We start from the raw sequence: 17,113 nt of genomic DNA, 5'->3' as shown, positions 1-17,113 counted from the left end.
AAGAGGGGCGGATACCTCTTGCTTACATGGCTTCGTAATGTTTCGTGTGATTCGTAGAGAGGAAATAATCGCTACTATTATACGGGGATTTCTCTCACAATTTATCTTCCCTTAATATGAATTTCTTCCTCTGCGAACCTTTAATTAACCATGACAATTAACCGCCTCTGAACACAAGTACAAGCGTTTAAATGGAAAAACAAAAGATCGAAGTCTTGTCACAATTTACCAATTAAGAATTCATCGATTGAACGGGACGTTATTTTGAGAATCGCAAACTCTTCTTCGAACTCGCATCTGCAGCTCAACGTGTCACATGCAAAAGTCGTTTAACCGACCCTAAACGGCGTATATTTAACGAAAAATCTGGCTTCAAAGTTTCATCGTTACGACGATCCACTTATCCTTTACTGACGAGAATTTTCAACAAGGAACGTTCGTGTAAATCTGAAAGACGAGAATAGGTTGGTTACGCTCGATCGAAAACAGACTTGAGACGTCGGTAATCTTTCATGCAGGACAGGGAATTTAGTTTATGGAGGGTCAAAGAACGTCGTAGAAAATGTCACGGGCAGGCTCGAACGGTGTGTCTAAAGGTGGGAGAAACGAGATGGTGAGAAGAACGGTAAAGAAAAGCCTGGAGGATGGGAGAACGACGTTCTCCGGGTGATTTGTGGAAAACAAATAATTGTCACCGGTGCCAATCACAGACCTCGTTGGTCGAATCTCTCGGTGAGAAGGCCGCTATCCCTGGGTTACTTCTTGATGAAAATCTGTCGATTTATACCGTCGTCCCTTGTCCCCCAGACTGTCTCTCACCGAGCTTATATTTAAACGAATAGAGGTTTATCCCGGAGCTTTGCTTTTTTTCCACGTCTACCGTGGAGGAAAGGATTTCTAATCCCTCTAAGAGAAGTCGCGTCTCGGTAAAATTTAAATTGAATCATTCGTTCTGTTGAATTAAACAAGAGGAACACGACACGCGGCGAGTTCATCGAGAAGTTTGTTCGAAGAATAGCACGAAACTTGTTCTTTTGCTATTCTGTCTGAACGTAGATTATTCTGTTTTAAATAGATGTTATTTTCCCACTTATTTGGTTGTATACAATTTCTCGTTATCCTTCTTCACGTAAGATTGTCAATATTTAGAAGTCATCACTTGAAACACCAAAACTCCGGAAAATTCTAGTAGCACTGTAGTTACACTCCGCGGTGTATGGCTTTACGACACGTCAATTACTATCAAGTGTTCACCAGAAGTTCGTGCAATCCGCAGAAACGTCGAGCTTCCACGTCCATAAAACAACACTTGTATACACGGTTTCGAGACACCCTGTATACGTCTTCCGCAAGTAGGACACGATCCTTTTAGACCGTGTATATGATACCACCATTACATCTATCTGCGACGTCCTTTATTCTGGACAATCTCGTTGTGGGAATCTTCAAGGATGAAATCATGAGTTCAACCTGTTTCATGATTCCTTTATCGTAAAGAAGTCTCTGGAACAAAGTGAACAAAAATAGGATAGATTCGACGTAAAGATTCCATACAAACTAGGAGAACGATTTTGAGGAAAGAGCTCTGGTATTCTCGAAGAAAACCTCGGAACCCATCGGTTGAAAGTGAGATTTTCGAACAGAAAAAAGGTAGGCAGCGGAGCGTTGTTGAAGTTTCGCCACAGGCGTGTTTGTCTCCGGGTTATATTACGAAGGATTCGGAGGAGACGCGGTGATAGTAATCATCGAACTTCCGAAACTAAAGGACGATCGTTACTTCGTAGCGGCGAGAGAGAGATGGGACGTGCAACGAGAGACAGGAAAACAGGGTGCCTGTTGTGTTCCTCTAGCCTCATCCTCTATCTGGGTGACTCTTCTTCTTATCAGTCGTCGCAGACATTAGGAAGAAGAAAGGAAGAAGTAAGGGGGCACTTCAAAAGGCGGTCGCGGTCTCGACAAAGGATGACTTTCGCGGTCGCCAATAATTGGACGGTGGGTTGAAGGAAGAGGGGAAAAAAAAAAAAAAGAAATTAAAATGGTCGAGACGACAGGAAATGCCGGTGTAGATGATGCTCCTCTCTCTTTCTCCCGGTTCCACGACCGCCCTTAACGCAGCCCTTCTGCCTCGTCTTTCTTCACCGCACCCTTGTCTCGCTTTCTCTCGCTCTCGCTCCAGCCAGTTTCGCGCTTATTATCCGAAAGTTCCAAAGTGAAACAGAGTGAAACTCTGTCGGCGCGGAGAAGTTTTAACAACGCCACGAAGGCACGAATTCGTGGATGTCTCTTGTCTCACGCTGTTGCAAAGGGGGATGAAACGGGACGAGGGGAGAAAGGTGGAACTGGACACGTTTAGGAGGAGGATCTCGAAAGAGGAATACGTCTCGGTGGAAAGAAATGACGCGAGGAGAATGTAGGGCGTATGAAAATGACTGGAGGAGATCAGGGAGCTGGGGTGATTTTAATATAGCGGACAGTTTGAGTAATAAGCGGGTGAATGAACAAATAGTCGGCTTACCGTGAGAGAAATCGTGAAATCTTGCGGAATTGTCATTGGTTTTTATATGAGCCTTTGGGAGAAAAATGGTGGGGTTTGATATAACGTTCGCGTCGAAGGTATTTGGAATTTTGATGGTTCCTCTTTTCTCCGAGAGAGTACGGGGAAAATTGTTTTTCCGACAGTTCTCTGTGTGGCAATTCGACGATATGGAAATTTATAACCGCGCAGAGGGACGGGAGATCGCGGGAATCTGCGGAACTCTTGTGCACGAAACTGAATAAATGAAAAAAAAAAAAAGCAGAAAGAAGAACCTTACGTTGGTAAGTAGAGGAAGGAAAATATATGTACACTAGCAACTTCGCGGAAAGTAAAGAATAACGACGAAAAGCAGAGCGTACAAAAGGGTCGCGCGGCTAATAACAACGTCATTAGTTAAGAGACAAACTTCAGTTAGTGTTTTCGAAACTGAAACAAAACCCCGGGCAGGATATTTCCGAGGAAGACATTTCACCAATTAAACCTCTGATTCCTCGACGAAACACAACCGTTCGTTATATTTCTAACCAGCTAAATCTCCAAAAAAAAAAAAAGAAGAAAAAAAGAACGAATTCCATTCGCTGTCGAAACGGAATGAAATCGCGAGGCGTAAACAAGCAGATGGAACGAAGACGCGTTAAACAGGAAAGAAGAAGCTCCGCAACGGTCCTCGAGATGCGAGAAAGAAAGAAGAAGAAAAAAAGGGAAATCGAGGAAAGGAGGAAAAAGGAAGGTGAAACTGAGAAAAAGTAGAAAAGACGAAGGAATATAGTGGTGAGAGAGCGAAGAAGACGAAGTTTTATTTCAAGGAAGGCTTCGCAGGGCGAAAGCGGCCAGGACAGACGGAGGAAATACATAGCCGGATAAATACGGACGACGAGGGGTTGCGATTCCTCTTTTCTGCTCCTCTTGTTTCCACCCTCCTCCGCTCCTCGTTCCAAACCGGTGAAAACTCGCCGTACCAGAGCCTCTCTCCCTCTCTCTCTATCTCTGTTTTCTCCGTTTCCAGAATTGCTTGTCGCGCGGCGACAATGTCACATCGATTTTATCAAAAGTCTAAACACATCCGATTAAATTCAGTTAGGTGGACGTGCAGACGAACACCTTTTGAATCTGTCTCTTTCTCTGCCTGTCGTGAGAAGCCTGGAAGTCGATGGAATTTCGGCTGAATTAGCGTCGCGAAGACAAGTTCGTCTCGGTTTTATTAGAAATTCGACGTGATGCCGGTTCAATTTCAGCCCCTTTTTTTTTATCGAAACGAGACTCAAACGTAGGACAAAACGGGGTGCGCCAGCTTGCATGCAAACACGTTCCGGTGTGCTACCGCGTCTAAATGAGTTGATTATATGTACAATTTGTACGTTCTTCAGTTCGCTCGTTCGTAACCCTTTCGTGCACGAACCGGTCCGTGTGCGTCACAAGGCTCGTAAAAATGAGCGATCGTGCGATCGCGCGAGCTGTAAAGCGTTTTAATTGAATTTCCGTTGCTTGTTGCCGTTGGAGCAGAGGGGAAGCATGATTTTGGATAAGTAGAAATGGTTATGAATCGTTTTAAGGAGGCCTTCCGATATCTGGAACTTCGGAGAAATCGAATTTGTTTCTTCTTTCTTTAGATTGAAATTTCAAGTATCCTTTTTATCGGTGTTACGATTCAAGCTACGATTTGTACTTATTAGGGGAAAGCAGTTTAATATTCTTCAATCACCTGTCTCTCGATAGTATTTGAATGAAAAAAGAATTGTAAAGAATTGCCCGTTTCCTTTCGCAACGCGAAATTTACATTGTGCAAAGTTTAAGTTACATCTCGAGGAAAATTAAAACTGAAAGTACGATAAAGATATTTATGATTCCTCAACGATGTCTCGAAGCCATTCGTACTCCGTTTCCCCGTCGTCTATTCTTTAATACCTCACCGCTAAAATCTTCCAAACTTTTATTTTCTCCTCCCCTTTTACAGAATTTCTGCGCTCCAATTCCCCCGGCGAAACTTCCCAAATCTTCTGCTCTTCCCTTTTCTTCAACTTTTATTCCCTTATACCACCGCGGTATCGTCGATTTTCACTCAAATTTCGTTCAGATTAGTCACGCACAAATTTCCCTATATTTCTGTATTCCGAGGAATATTCCAGGCAACCGAATATTTCCCCTCGAAATCGTGCACCTTCGAGACTAACTTAAGACGCGAATTCACCGAAATAAAATAATGTTACCTAATTTAGTACCACGTCTCACCTTTCATAATTTCATTATTTCATACTTCAGAAAATTGCTGAAAAATGAAAAATCCGAAGGTAAGCTCGCACTCGACAAAATTAGCTCCGAAATGTTCGAGTTCTCGAAATTCTCGAGTCGCCAGATACTTTCGGTCGAACTCTCCCAATTTTTCAGGTTCTCTCACATCTCTAATTCAAAAAGAAAAAAATCGTTCACGTTTGAAAGCCGTTCCTAAGACATGCACAGTCGTTCTTCCCCCTGTTAAACGTGAAAACAGCGAGTATCGCGTGCGAAGCAATTATGCGCCGTTATCCCCCTTCGCGGAAATGTCCACCGGCGTTCGCTCACTTGAAAGTTTATTTTCAGTTACTACGCGTCGACTGCTTTTCCACCTCGTTTGGCGCCGCCGTTGAAGAGACCTCGTTTGATGCCACCGGCTCGATCGCAGCATCCCAAGCAACAGAAACAACAACCCGCCGCGAACACAGCCGCCGTTCCGGACCTGAACCAGCTGAAAGTGTACAGTAAGTACTAGCCAGCCCATTTTCTACATTGCACTCTATACACGCTTTCCCAGAGTCGGTAAAAAGAAAAAAAAAAAGAAACGCGGTATAGAGAAGAAGAAAAAGAAAAAGAGAGAGAAAAAAACAGAACGAGACTCAATTGAGCAGAAAGAGAGGTGTTGGGAGTATCATCTCGAGCGTGTCACGGTTTCAAGAAGGACGCGTTCGAAAGCGTCGTCGCGAGACCGGCAAACTGAGAGAGAGAGAACACAGTTTGTTAGTGTGCCTAGCCTCTGCTAGTTTGATCGCGTCTCGTTTCCCATGGTAGAGAGAAAACCGTGCGACACCGCGAGGTAGAGAGAGAAGAAACGATACACACGCGGAGTATCGTCGACACTTGTTCCCGCGCGTGCTTTAATTACGCGGAAATTGCGAGTATGTGTGTTGGCTCCGGGATCGCGTTTTTTTTTTTTTTTTTGTAAATATGGGGAACGTTGGAAAAATGTGCAGGGACAGAGGGAACGTTTGTATTATTTGTCACGGGGCAAGGGTAGATCGCGACGTGTACCGAGGAACGAATTTCCATTTACGTTTTCATTTAAAAAGTTTGGGATTATCGGATGGTGCAGCAACGCCACGCGAAGGAGAAACTTTCACAGTTAAATAATTACCACACCCGACGATGCGGCTCGGATTATTTATCCGACGGGATGGAATTAAAATTTCGTTCATTAGCATGTACAGCCTGGAAGTTCGATGAAAGTTATTTTGATAAATGTTAAACGAGCGGGGGATTTTGTATGAAGCTGATCACGCACGCTTCATGAAGCTTGTTTTGTTTCATATTTCATTTCAGTCCTAGAGGTGTGTGTGTGTGTGTGAATTTTGTTTCTAGTTTGTTTGGTTATTTTGATACGACACAATGGAGGATTTTTGAAATTTGGAAATTCGTTCAGTTAGATCTGATAAATTTCACCACCTCGTAGCTCTGTTTTTTGTCACTTTTTTGGATAATTACACTGCTACTGTGTAATTATATTTCGAAACCAATTTACGTTCAAAGGGTACATTGTGTTTTTTTTTACTTTTATTCGGATAACAACATCAGTTTCCTTTCTACTGCATAATCTCGCCGGCGAGCAACAAAGGAAGAAAGAAATTTCGTTCCATTACCTCTCGCGATAGAGTGATGGGCGAAAGATTTTTTTTTTTTTTTGCGAATAATTATCTCGAAAGCAAGGTTTGTCTCGTTACTCTGACCTTCCGGGAATTTGCTTGCTTTTCGATTTAAAAGGCTCTAGAAATTAAAAAAAATTCTAACTAATTTCTACTGCTACGTATTAACCCTTTCGTTGCGACAAGTTTCAGTACACAACACGCATGACAGACACTAAAATTTTTGAAAAAACTTCAAAATTTAAATTTAAAAACGAGAGCTAAAGTGTGCCGATAGTCACCGATATGACGTTACGAGCAAATTTTCTCAGCGTTAACAGCAGCGAAAGGGTTAAAAGACCTCTTTAAGAGGACCAATCACAAACGAGGACAAAAATGAGAAGACAATGAAGAAGCGTGGTGAAACCGGAGAGGCAGAAATCAGTTTGCAATTTCCGTGTTCCAGGCAACCCGGATATTCTGATCTGCGGCAACTGTCGGGAGATGTTTACAGACCTGGGCGAGTTGCTCGAGCACAAGCGGAATTACTGCAAACTGCGGTTCACATGTAAATGTCACACCTTCAACGGAACAGCTCCAAGTACGTACTCGAAAGAAAAGTTGCCTCGACGAGCCTCCGTTCCTCCGGTTTAGACGAACGAACGCTCGTAGTCTCACTTGTAGCAGGATCGAGTGACCCTTTGAGCAAAAACGAAAGGAAAGAAAAAGGTGGAGGCTACTACGCGAATTTAAGAAAATTCCACAATAAGTTTCCGGTTTTCCACGAAATTCGAGGACGCAGCCGGGTTTCGAAATATCGTCGTTCCTCTTACGCTATCTCTCTCCCTCTCCTCTTTCTATCCTCGGCGCGTTATCCTCGCCGCGCGCGCGCCTCTTTCAATAGAACAGGTGTAAAAATGAAATTCGAGCCGGAATATAGTGTTCCACCTTTCCCTCGTTTCTTCGATTACCTTTCGCGCTACGGAATTGTATTTCGCCCGTTTTATCGGGGGAAACGCAGCTGCATCGGTGCAAGTAGAGCTTTCTCCGGTTCCGCGGTTTGTTTAGGATTGAAGAATCGGTGTGCAGGGAGGAGGAAGGCCGGAAAGTGTTGCTGTTCGACAAATTTGCGTGAGATGTACATACACACGGCAGCTTTTCGCGGTTTCTTTTCTACGATTTTTACAAGCGACGCGAACTGGCTGCGTATCTCGTTTTCGATATCGGTGAATGAAAAAAAAGGGGTTGTGAAGTTACTTTCGAGGATCTTATTACGTTAACGAGTTTGAGTACGATTTTCTAACACTTTGTGGTATCGTGTGTTTTTGTATAAAGCAAAGTGAACTATAGTGCTAGTTAATAGGGATTTAATCGATGTAAAAGTAGCGTAAATGTAGCACAATTGACGAAAGTTTCCAGCCTTTATCTCAAGAAACAAGATCACAAAGTGTTAGTAACTTAGCAAGCTTCTGACGAATAGTGTTTGTCTTTTAACCATTACAGATATAACGTTTTTATGTTCAAAGGAGACTCTACGACGGCTCTGCTATGCGTTCTCTGCAAGGTGTCCTTCCCTTCAGCATGGGAACTGATGGTTCATGCTCAGGCAGCACACATGATCAACATTTACGAGCTGGGAACTCGACCTCAGAGTCCCAGATCAGCTCCCAGCCCTCCGCAGAGTCCAAGTCAGCATCAGAAGGAATCATCCCCGTCACCGCAAGACTTTCAGGTTAGTTTCTGACTAACTTCAAGCATACTTTTTGTCCTGATAAGAACAAACGTGTGAATTTTCGCGGATCTCTTCTTATCGTAAGAGAAGCACACTTTTTCTTTGCTCTTTGGTATTACAGTGTTACAGAAATGTTTGAGACTCGATAATAATAGCTGCAATGTCTCTACTCTATCTCTGTTATTTTAACTTCAATTGTAAGAAATTGTGACACATCCTGGAATGAGATAAATCGCATCGAAACGAAGCATTTTCTTCGTATTCGACGATAAAGAAGAAGAATGTTTGCAAGGAGAGTTAAAACGTGCACTATTAGCTGGTATTTAGTTCGCTATACCACGCGGAGGAATTCAATTTCCGAAAGGAAAAGTAATTCTATTCCGATGGATTTTCCCGGTTTCGTTATTTTTGTTGGCCGGAAACGTGAAGTAGGGAACCATGACTGCGCAATCTTATCAGAATGAACAGGCTTGGCTGAGAAGGGTCTGAAAAGAAAATACGACGTCGTCTGTTCGCTTTAATTCTCAGAATATTTCTGACCTACTACCCTTGTTCCTTTAACCCTTTGAACTCCAAATTTTTTTTTTCATTTTCTTCTCAATAACTCCCTGTTGTTTTAAGAATTTTATCTGTGAACTAATTACATTGTATTAAAAAATATATTGCAAAATATAATACATATTTAAACTGGCAATTTAAAAATTACTTCATTCATACCTGTGAATAAAACTGATGTCGGGTCACACTCGACAAAGGAGTCCAAAGGGTTAATACACCAAAACGAGGATTTTCCCCCCGTATAATTTGTAGCTTCTTTTAATCTAACAGCAGATCGAGGAAGATTTATAGATTCACTTTGAAAGTCTCTCACGGTGAGGTAAATACGATATTGGAAAGAGCAATCGAGTTTCTCGCTTTCTCGAAGGGAAATTCATTTAATGTTGTTCAATGGACCGAACATGGAGAAAAATGACGGTGGAATAATGGATTTTTCTTTAGCTGCGAAATTTGTGTCGGACACATCGTCGGAGAAGAAAACTGGCGTGCAAGAAAAATAGAATTTCCATCAGGATCGTTCGAAATAACATAACGAAATTAACCACAAATTCAGTATTCAATATTTTCAAGCTCGAACGTCGTCTATTCCTGGTATTGAAGACTCCTCTCGATGTTGCTCCGCGGAATTTCTTCTAGCTATGTAAAATCCGAACCTGGTATACGTCTCGCGTATACAGGAAGGGAAACAATAATAAGAGTAGCAGTCAATTTGGACAATGTAAGTTTTTCCGTAGGAAGGAGAAAAGAAACGCGGCAAATCGTAATATCGTTGGAAAGCAAAAGCTCCCTCGGTGTTTAAGACAAGGCTGGTGAACGAAACTCGGGGAGAAAAGGAACGAAAATCCTGTCGCCGTAGGGAACGACGTACAACTTGGAAAAATATTACTTCATCATATGTTTCTCTGTCGATATGTCAACTCCAGAGCACGGACAGGGTATACGGATCGGAGCTATCAAGCAATCGGAACTTTTGTTTCGGGTTTCAGGAGCCTCCTTATTATTTTCACTCTTACCTTTCTCCGGTTTCTATTAATCGTATCGAGTACGTGATTTTCTCCTCTCTTGACAGAGGCTTGCGGTTCGTTCGAATGATCTTTCAAAGAGATCGATCGAAGAATTTTTGTTTATCGTGGTAGGAATATTTATTTGGGATAGTAGGAAGGACAATAATATACACGATTAACTGTGAATAATTAATATTATTTATTGTTCATTTTTGCCTGGTGACTACAAAATTACAATTTTCTAATTTTAATTATATTTGTTATCTTTAGCTGTCTCTTCTGTTCTTGCCTCTCTATCCTCCATCGCCCTATAATTATTAATATAACGTTAGAATACATTTGATACACATTTGCAAAACTTCACTTCTCCCGCTAATTGTTCGACATTTCCCTGTGACATAACATAGGCATTCCCCCGTTTAAGAAATACGGTACACTGTGTAATTGATACCAATTAAAAATCAATCTTCGCGACAGCATCAAAGCACTCGAGAATAAATTCATGAATTTTCATAGCACGTGAAGTAGTAATTAACGGATTCGTTCGTACGAGAAAAATGAATATCGGGGAGAGTAAAGCAGTTGGTAATTAGCGTGCACTTTTAATACACACGGTAAACAATGTGCTTATTAATAAATACGCAATGTACTAAGGAATATCGTATCCACGGGGTAGAGAAAAGATTAGATGGAAAAAAGGAGAAAGTAGAATAGGTTCTGCTTTGGTCGGCCAAGTGGATAAAAGTGAATAGAGCCTGTCGCTTGTATGATCCACGTCAGTCGTGAGATATCGTCCGTCGTTTCACTATCTCGCCGCAAGAGACAGGTGAAACAGGTCAAGGTACTATATATCGCTCAATTCCTCGCCGTGCTTCCAATTCTCGCGATATTTTTCTTTTTAATATTATCCCCTTTGTGGAAGTTTCCTTCGTGCGTTACTCGATCAATTTTATTTCAATAATTCTCTCGTATATTCTTCGACATATTGTCTTCCTATAAAAATAGAATTCACACGTTTCTAATCTTCAAGGATACCGCTATACTGTTATATAAAGGTTTACAAAGACAGTTTTCATTTTATTACGAAACGAAATTGTACGTTTGGAAATAACTGAAACGTTGTTTCACTGTAATATAACTTTAAGTCGACTCGTATGATATTGGTCGTAAAACAGGAAACCAAAGCATCGGATTGTGAAGAGCGCGCAGAGGAAGAGGATCTAGATGGACACGAATTATTGCCCTCTCCTGATAGTGGCAAGTCGACGGACAACGAAGCAGCTCTGTCACCGATTAAAATACGATCTGACGTAAACGGACTGGACCATGAAGAATGTGACGAGCTGATCCACGTTGAAAACACCACACAAGCTTGTATCATGCATACTCTCAGCATTGTGAGTGTTCTTTCTAATTTTTACTAATTTTTTTTTTAATTTCCTCACGCTTGAACATTCGACGATTATTTTATACACGTCGCACCACCAGCCAAAATTACACAAACTATCTTAGATCATCCCATAAGTTCGTGTCGAAAGCGAAAAATATTTTAATAAAAATCACAGAAAATTCTATCTAATTCTACCAAAAAAAAAAAAAAAAAAAAAAAAAAAAAAAAAATTGTGGAATGAGATGAAACTTACGTTTCTATGTTTCTCAAATTTAAAGGTTCGTTGGAAATATTGATCTAAATTGCTACAAAATTCGACAGGAACTTACGTTACGATCTAATATTTTCCCCGCATCGATAGAAACGTGTTCAGGGTCCGAGGGCACTTTTCATTTTCGCGGATATCGCAAGGAAAGGGTTAACGACAGGTGTTATAATCGATAGAGTTGACGATGAAACAGCGATCGTGGGATGACACGAAGAGGCTCGTAGTATAGTCGTAAAGGCGCATTGTAACACGAGACGAAAGCTTCCTTCCCGCGATAAATCACGGGGAGAGAGCCGAATGTTGAACGGCGGCTTGTGCCATTTCGGTTTCGCATTCGCCGAAACAATCATTGGCAAATGGTCCCGCGGTACCCGACGTCGTATCCGCGTAATCACCACACGTAAACGCGTTATAGCTTTCACGAGCTAGAGCTCGAAGATTTCCGCGATGCACTTACAGGCGACGCCCGTAATGCACGCTTGGAAAAATTCATTGCAATTTCCTCTCGCGGCTTCACGCACCACTGCAACGTGCTACGATCCCTTTCGCGCCGGACTATTAATGCTTTTCAGCCGAGTAAATCTTCTTTGTTTGATTTTTAAAAGGATTGCACGAACGTTAAGTTGCTGGGAATTCATTTATAGTCTGTCTCGCAAGATGTGTATTTCTTCTTTTTTTTTTCTTCGTATCGTTTAAGTTAGATGCGTCTCTTTCCCCCGGCGATCTGCTATTTTAGAAATTTTAATTAAAATCGGAGGAATTGAATGGAGAATAATGCATCGTGTTGAACGAATTTCCAGTTTATTATACGAATTATTTTATTTTGTGACAATTGAAACGCGAAATTTTCTTGGAAATGTTTGGATGCTGATACAGTTTCTTCGTCGATTGATTTTTCTTCAGTTTCAGAATTTGTATATTCTCTTCCTGTAAATTTTAACGTGAAATTTTCTAGAAATAATGAAGGTACAGGTGTTCCAACAAATTAATTTCCACACTACAAGCACACGTACAATTTTCACTATTTATCTGGCAGATTTCTTTAATCTCTCGCTGCTCCTTTTGATTTATAATTCATCTGACACCAGGCTTCCTTCGTTCTCCCAGCTTCTCCGCAAAAAACCACCTCGCCCCAGCCAGGAATTTTTAATAATTGTTACTAACCGTTGGCCGCCGTGTATCCTTAATTACTATAGATGTCGCTCGACTTGTACGTTGCAGGACTCGTCCTTGGAACTCAACTCTGACACGAACTCGAGGGGAAGTTCTGGCCCAGTCATGGCGTTGACTAATGGATCTCTGTCCGCGAAGGAATAAGTCGAGAGAGAGAGAGTGGGGAGAGAGCGAGAGAGAGAGAGAGAGAGAGAAAAAATAAAATAAAAAAAGAGAATTAGTCATTGGAACACGACTTTCCTTGTCCAGGGATTCCTGTAACCAACGCCACCAACGAGACATATCGATCTCCTTTAAGGATAACACACCCGTCTGTATATAGCTTAAATGCCTAACAAATAATTCAGGGTCGTCTCATGCCAGATCTGAGACCTATTTTGGCGAATTTAGTATTGATGGATTTCGAATCGCTCCGAGGATTCGACGAACGAGAAAGATTTAAAGCGTTTCGCCTCAATTTACGTCCATCTCATCGATTAATCCTTCTTTACCTTTCTTCAACCTTCCATCTCTCTATTCAACTTCGCTCCGAAGACGAATCGTTTTCTTCTTCTTCTTCTTTTTCGCAAACTTTCACTCGCGAGATGAAAGTGTCTCGATTGTTTCAACATTTCATTCTTCTTCCCTGTTTTCGATTTCGTTCTACGTAGAGACGCGTTTATAATGTCGCAGCCAAACTCGATGACTTCCGGTGGCACGATCGAAGAGCACGTATTACGGAGAATTCTCTAGTCGACGAAACGTTATATACGCTTAGCAATTCGGAAAAGTATTTCTTCTAGTCACGGTATATTCCTTGTCTGTGATACGATACCAACATTCTTATCGATCCGATCGTAAGAATCGTGGCCGCGCGAGGGTATGGTTACTTTTTTGCATTGAAACGCGTTTTTTTTCGAGGGAGTTTCTGTACGATTTGTCCAGCATTTCCTCTCTCTCTCTCTCTTTCTCTCCCTTCCTATCTCTATCTATCTCTTGAGGGACGGACGAAGATTTTTTAAGTAGACGCCACGGAGGATTTCTAAGTAGGGTGCAACGTTAATGGATTCTTTTTCTAGCGTCGTTGAGAAATAGGTGAAAACCAGGCCGTCCGTTTGTGGTAGCGTTTTATGAAAATTACAGGTAGTCTTCCGGAGATGCGGCGTCGCGTAGAAGATCGCACAGTAACGAGAACGTCGTTGTTCTCTCTCAGAGAATTAGTTAATTAATCACGTTCCTTTTTAATTCCCCGAAGGAACCTTCGTCTGGATTTTACCCTTTACACTGCGCCGCGCTGAATTCGAGATTAACTCGAATCAGGCGACACGGTTGTTCCCTTGGTGACGAAATAGAAATATTCATAAGAGCTTCGAGTCAATTTTCCACGGGAAATTTGTCCAAAATTCAATTTTCATCTTATCAGTCCGTTATTTTGATGAACAGTTTTAAATAAGAATATTGAATCATATGTCTGCCCATTTGCGTTAGGTCGTTTTAACGTGAGATATTGGGTCCCTTTAAATTTAACACGAAAAAACTGAGAATTTACCAATTTGCACACGATTAGAAATTCGACATTTCATATTGCAAACGAGATCCTTTAACCAATAACACGCCTTCCAGATTTCCAATGATTTTCTCACATTGCACAGTACGATTCGTGAGAGAGAAAAAAAAATAGTGTTTCTCTTCTGTGTGAAACAGCCGCGCGATCTCCGATCTACAGGTACGATTGTAAATAAGTTGAGCCGTTTTCCGTAAATCTCGTAGCTCGGTAATAAAAAAGTCGATTAGTTCTCGGTCGGGCATGTTAATCGTCAACGCTTAATTACCATTTAGGACGTTGTAAATATTCGTGTAACCTTAAGTGAGCGTAAAGATGGTAGCCGTTACGTTTCCTAAGATTAATTAGGGGAAGGCTCGATCGAACCTCTTTTTTTTTTTTCTCTCGAAACGCTTTAAATCCGTTGAAACACACTCCTCTCGACTCCCCGGGCGTTCTCGATTTCGCATCGATATTATAAAATTTCGGCCGAATTTTCGAAGCTGATCCAAGCGTCGAGCTGACCGCGCCGCCGTGTATTCATTTTAAGACACTTTTTCGATCCCATCGAGTAGACGAGAAGGTACGACGGTGACTGTATAAGAGAGAGAAGCAAGAAAGAAGAGAAAGAGGAGAAGAAGTTCTATATAATTTCCACGGTAGATAAGATCCGCCACGCGAGCATGATTTCGTAGAGTCGACAGAACGATAGAGACGAAGAAAAATAAAAAGAGAGATACACGCGAAAGAACAACGTGCGGATTTTATATAATCGTAGGAGAAAAGAGAAGAAAGAAAAAAGGGAGTTAGCATATCAAACGTGTATTTTTGATGAGAACGTGTGTGAATGCGGTTTCTTTTTCTCCAGCGAAACGAACAGAGGCAAGCATCGTCCAATTTAGCATAATCGATTAAAAACAGAGAGAGAGAGAGAGAGAGAGAGAGAGAAAAAAAAGTAAGAGAAAGAACAGAAAGATCTGCTACTAACGGTTGTTACTGTTCAAATAAAACTGGCTCCGTCGAGACAAACCGCGACTCACAACAGATAAATTGTATCGCGAACTTTAGAAACAGATACGTGAATACGATAATCAATTAACGATGATATTCGATATATCGTGTTCTCCTGATTGCAACTTACAGGTACGTTTTTTAAATTTTATTTTCAGAATTTTTTAAATTATTTGTGCAATATGTAGATCTATGTAAACGTGAAAATTATTATCTATTATTAAGAAGCACTGTTTAATATCCCTTTGCTCTTTTTTTCTTATTTTCTAAAATATTGAAGTACCTCTTCCACGAATCTTCAACGCTAGAATTATCAGTTGGGTGAAAAATGACCCATTGGAAAATTCCATTCGTACAATACAGAGTCGTGAAGTTGCTAACGGGTCATTCTTGACCCAGACGGTAGTTGCAGCGTTAAGTTAACGAATTGTACGATTCTGATTTGAGTCCGTCTGTGACTACAATTGATCACAATTGCACGTATCGATTCTGTAGTCTGAGTACGGCTCGTTTCGTTCCTTTCATTGCACGTGTACACCAATTAACATCAAAGAGAGAGAGAGAGAGAGAGTGAAACTTGTTTTAGTATTTTGCGTTCGATTGACTGCGTTTTAGTATTTTACGTTCGGTCGACTGCGTTTCGTGCGACGGAAAGTCAAACGACAATAGTCGAGGAACGATGTTGTGCATGCAACGAGATGGAAATCAATTCCGTAGGATATATATGTATATCATCGTTGAACGTCGTAAAGTGGTATATCACCCCCTGAATATCCTGGACATGTCGAGACACACAACAAGCGTTTTCACGATGGTCACTTTCTTCCTTGATAAGGGAACGCTTTTGACTCGATTGCGAAACAACGATCGATGTTTAAAAAAAGAAGAAAAAAGAACAAACTGAAGTCGGAGAGAAAGAAAATAAAATACGAACTAGGGCTGCGAATATCCGTGCGTCAGATGTGTGCATAATTAAATAAATAAATAAAGTAAATAAATAAAGTAAATAAATTTATATATATGTATAATGGGTCTGTAAAGGAAGCATATGGATTTTTCATTTAAATACGATGCATCTACTGGAAACGAAGCATAGATAATGTACGTATTAAGGGTATGATCCGATATTCGTGTACCTTGAAACAGCAATCTCGTAAAGAATTTTGAACTAGTGCATTGGTCGATATTCCCGGTGAAAGAAATCGCGAGAGAAAGAGAGACAAATGAAAGGAATTCGAAAAAAACTTCTACTTAACGAAAATTCGTGTATAAGGATATCGCATATAGATTTTTTGTGGTTCCAAGGTACAAATACTTGGCTTTTTCTAAGGCGTAAACATTTTCACGTTTATATTTTATAAGAATACGCGGGGAGGAGATGGGGAGAGATCACCTGTGCTATGCGAGTTTCGCTAAGCGTATATTTATTATCTCGTAAGGCGCCCGCCTATGTATTAATTTACATCATTTATATTACGTGTATCTATTATTGTAATATTGTAATATAATTATCCTAATAGAGGCGAGACAGGGAGATAGGTGAACGGAGGTTATTTAATAAGTATGGGCGAATCGGTAATGATATACACACCGTGTCAATAATGAAAAAGAGTATTTGTGAATTATTGACACGATGTCGATACATTTCTAAGAATCATTATTATTATCATTACCGTTATTATTATTACTATTGTTGCTATTTGTTTAACGGTATTACCACATATTCGCATATACTTTCTAATATCCGAGCAACGGAATAACCGAGACTCTTAACATGATTCCATTGTAATTGAGCAAACATGATCAAGAGGCGAATGTTGCGGATAAATTCGACAGCCCTAGAGAGAACGATTGCAATCAAATCAGTGGTCTTTGCTTCCATTAATTAACATGCAAACTACTTGTTAACACACATTTTCCTTCTGAAAAATATATTCGACCATCTCGAGATCTCGAAATTTTTCAACGTCAATAACGACAATCTGATTTGGTGAAGAAAGAGAACACGACTTTTAGATAACGAGAAAATCACAAAACATATCAGAAGAAA

At 40.9% G+C, this 17,113-nt stretch overlaps 1 protein-coding gene across 1 annotated transcript in view; it reads left to right on the top strand.

Annotated features, from left to right (window-relative positions):
* The window catches only part of LOC108578814, a 58,881-nt gene extending 46,046 nt beyond the window's left edge, over positions 1 to 12,835 (top strand). Inside the window, exons 4-8 of the mRNA XM_017942212.1 lie at positions 5,114 to 5,271; positions 6,872 to 7,006; positions 7,932 to 8,137; positions 10,875 to 11,096; positions 12,579 to 12,835. Of these exons, the coding sequence (XP_017797701.1) occupies positions 5,114 to 5,271; positions 6,872 to 7,006; positions 7,932 to 8,137; positions 10,875 to 11,096; positions 12,579 to 12,674 (817 nt within the window). The 3' untranslated portion in view covers positions 12,675 to 12,835. The remainder of the gene's footprint in view (positions 1 to 5,113; positions 5,272 to 6,871; positions 7,007 to 7,931; positions 8,138 to 10,874; positions 11,097 to 12,578) is intronic.
* The last annotated feature ends 4,278 nt before the right edge of the window (positions 12,836 to 17,113 follow it).

This window comes from Habropoda laboriosa, unplaced genomic scaffold, assembly GCF_001263275.1.
Source record: "Habropoda laboriosa isolate 0110345459 unplaced genomic scaffold, ASM126327v1 scaffold62, whole genome shotgun sequence".
In the NCBI taxonomy this organism is placed as follows: domain Eukaryota; kingdom Metazoa; phylum Arthropoda; class Insecta; order Hymenoptera; family Apidae; genus Habropoda; species Habropoda laboriosa.
The sequence above is the reverse complement of the archived record's forward strand: the minus strand, read 5'-3'. Positions and strand labels throughout refer to the sequence as shown.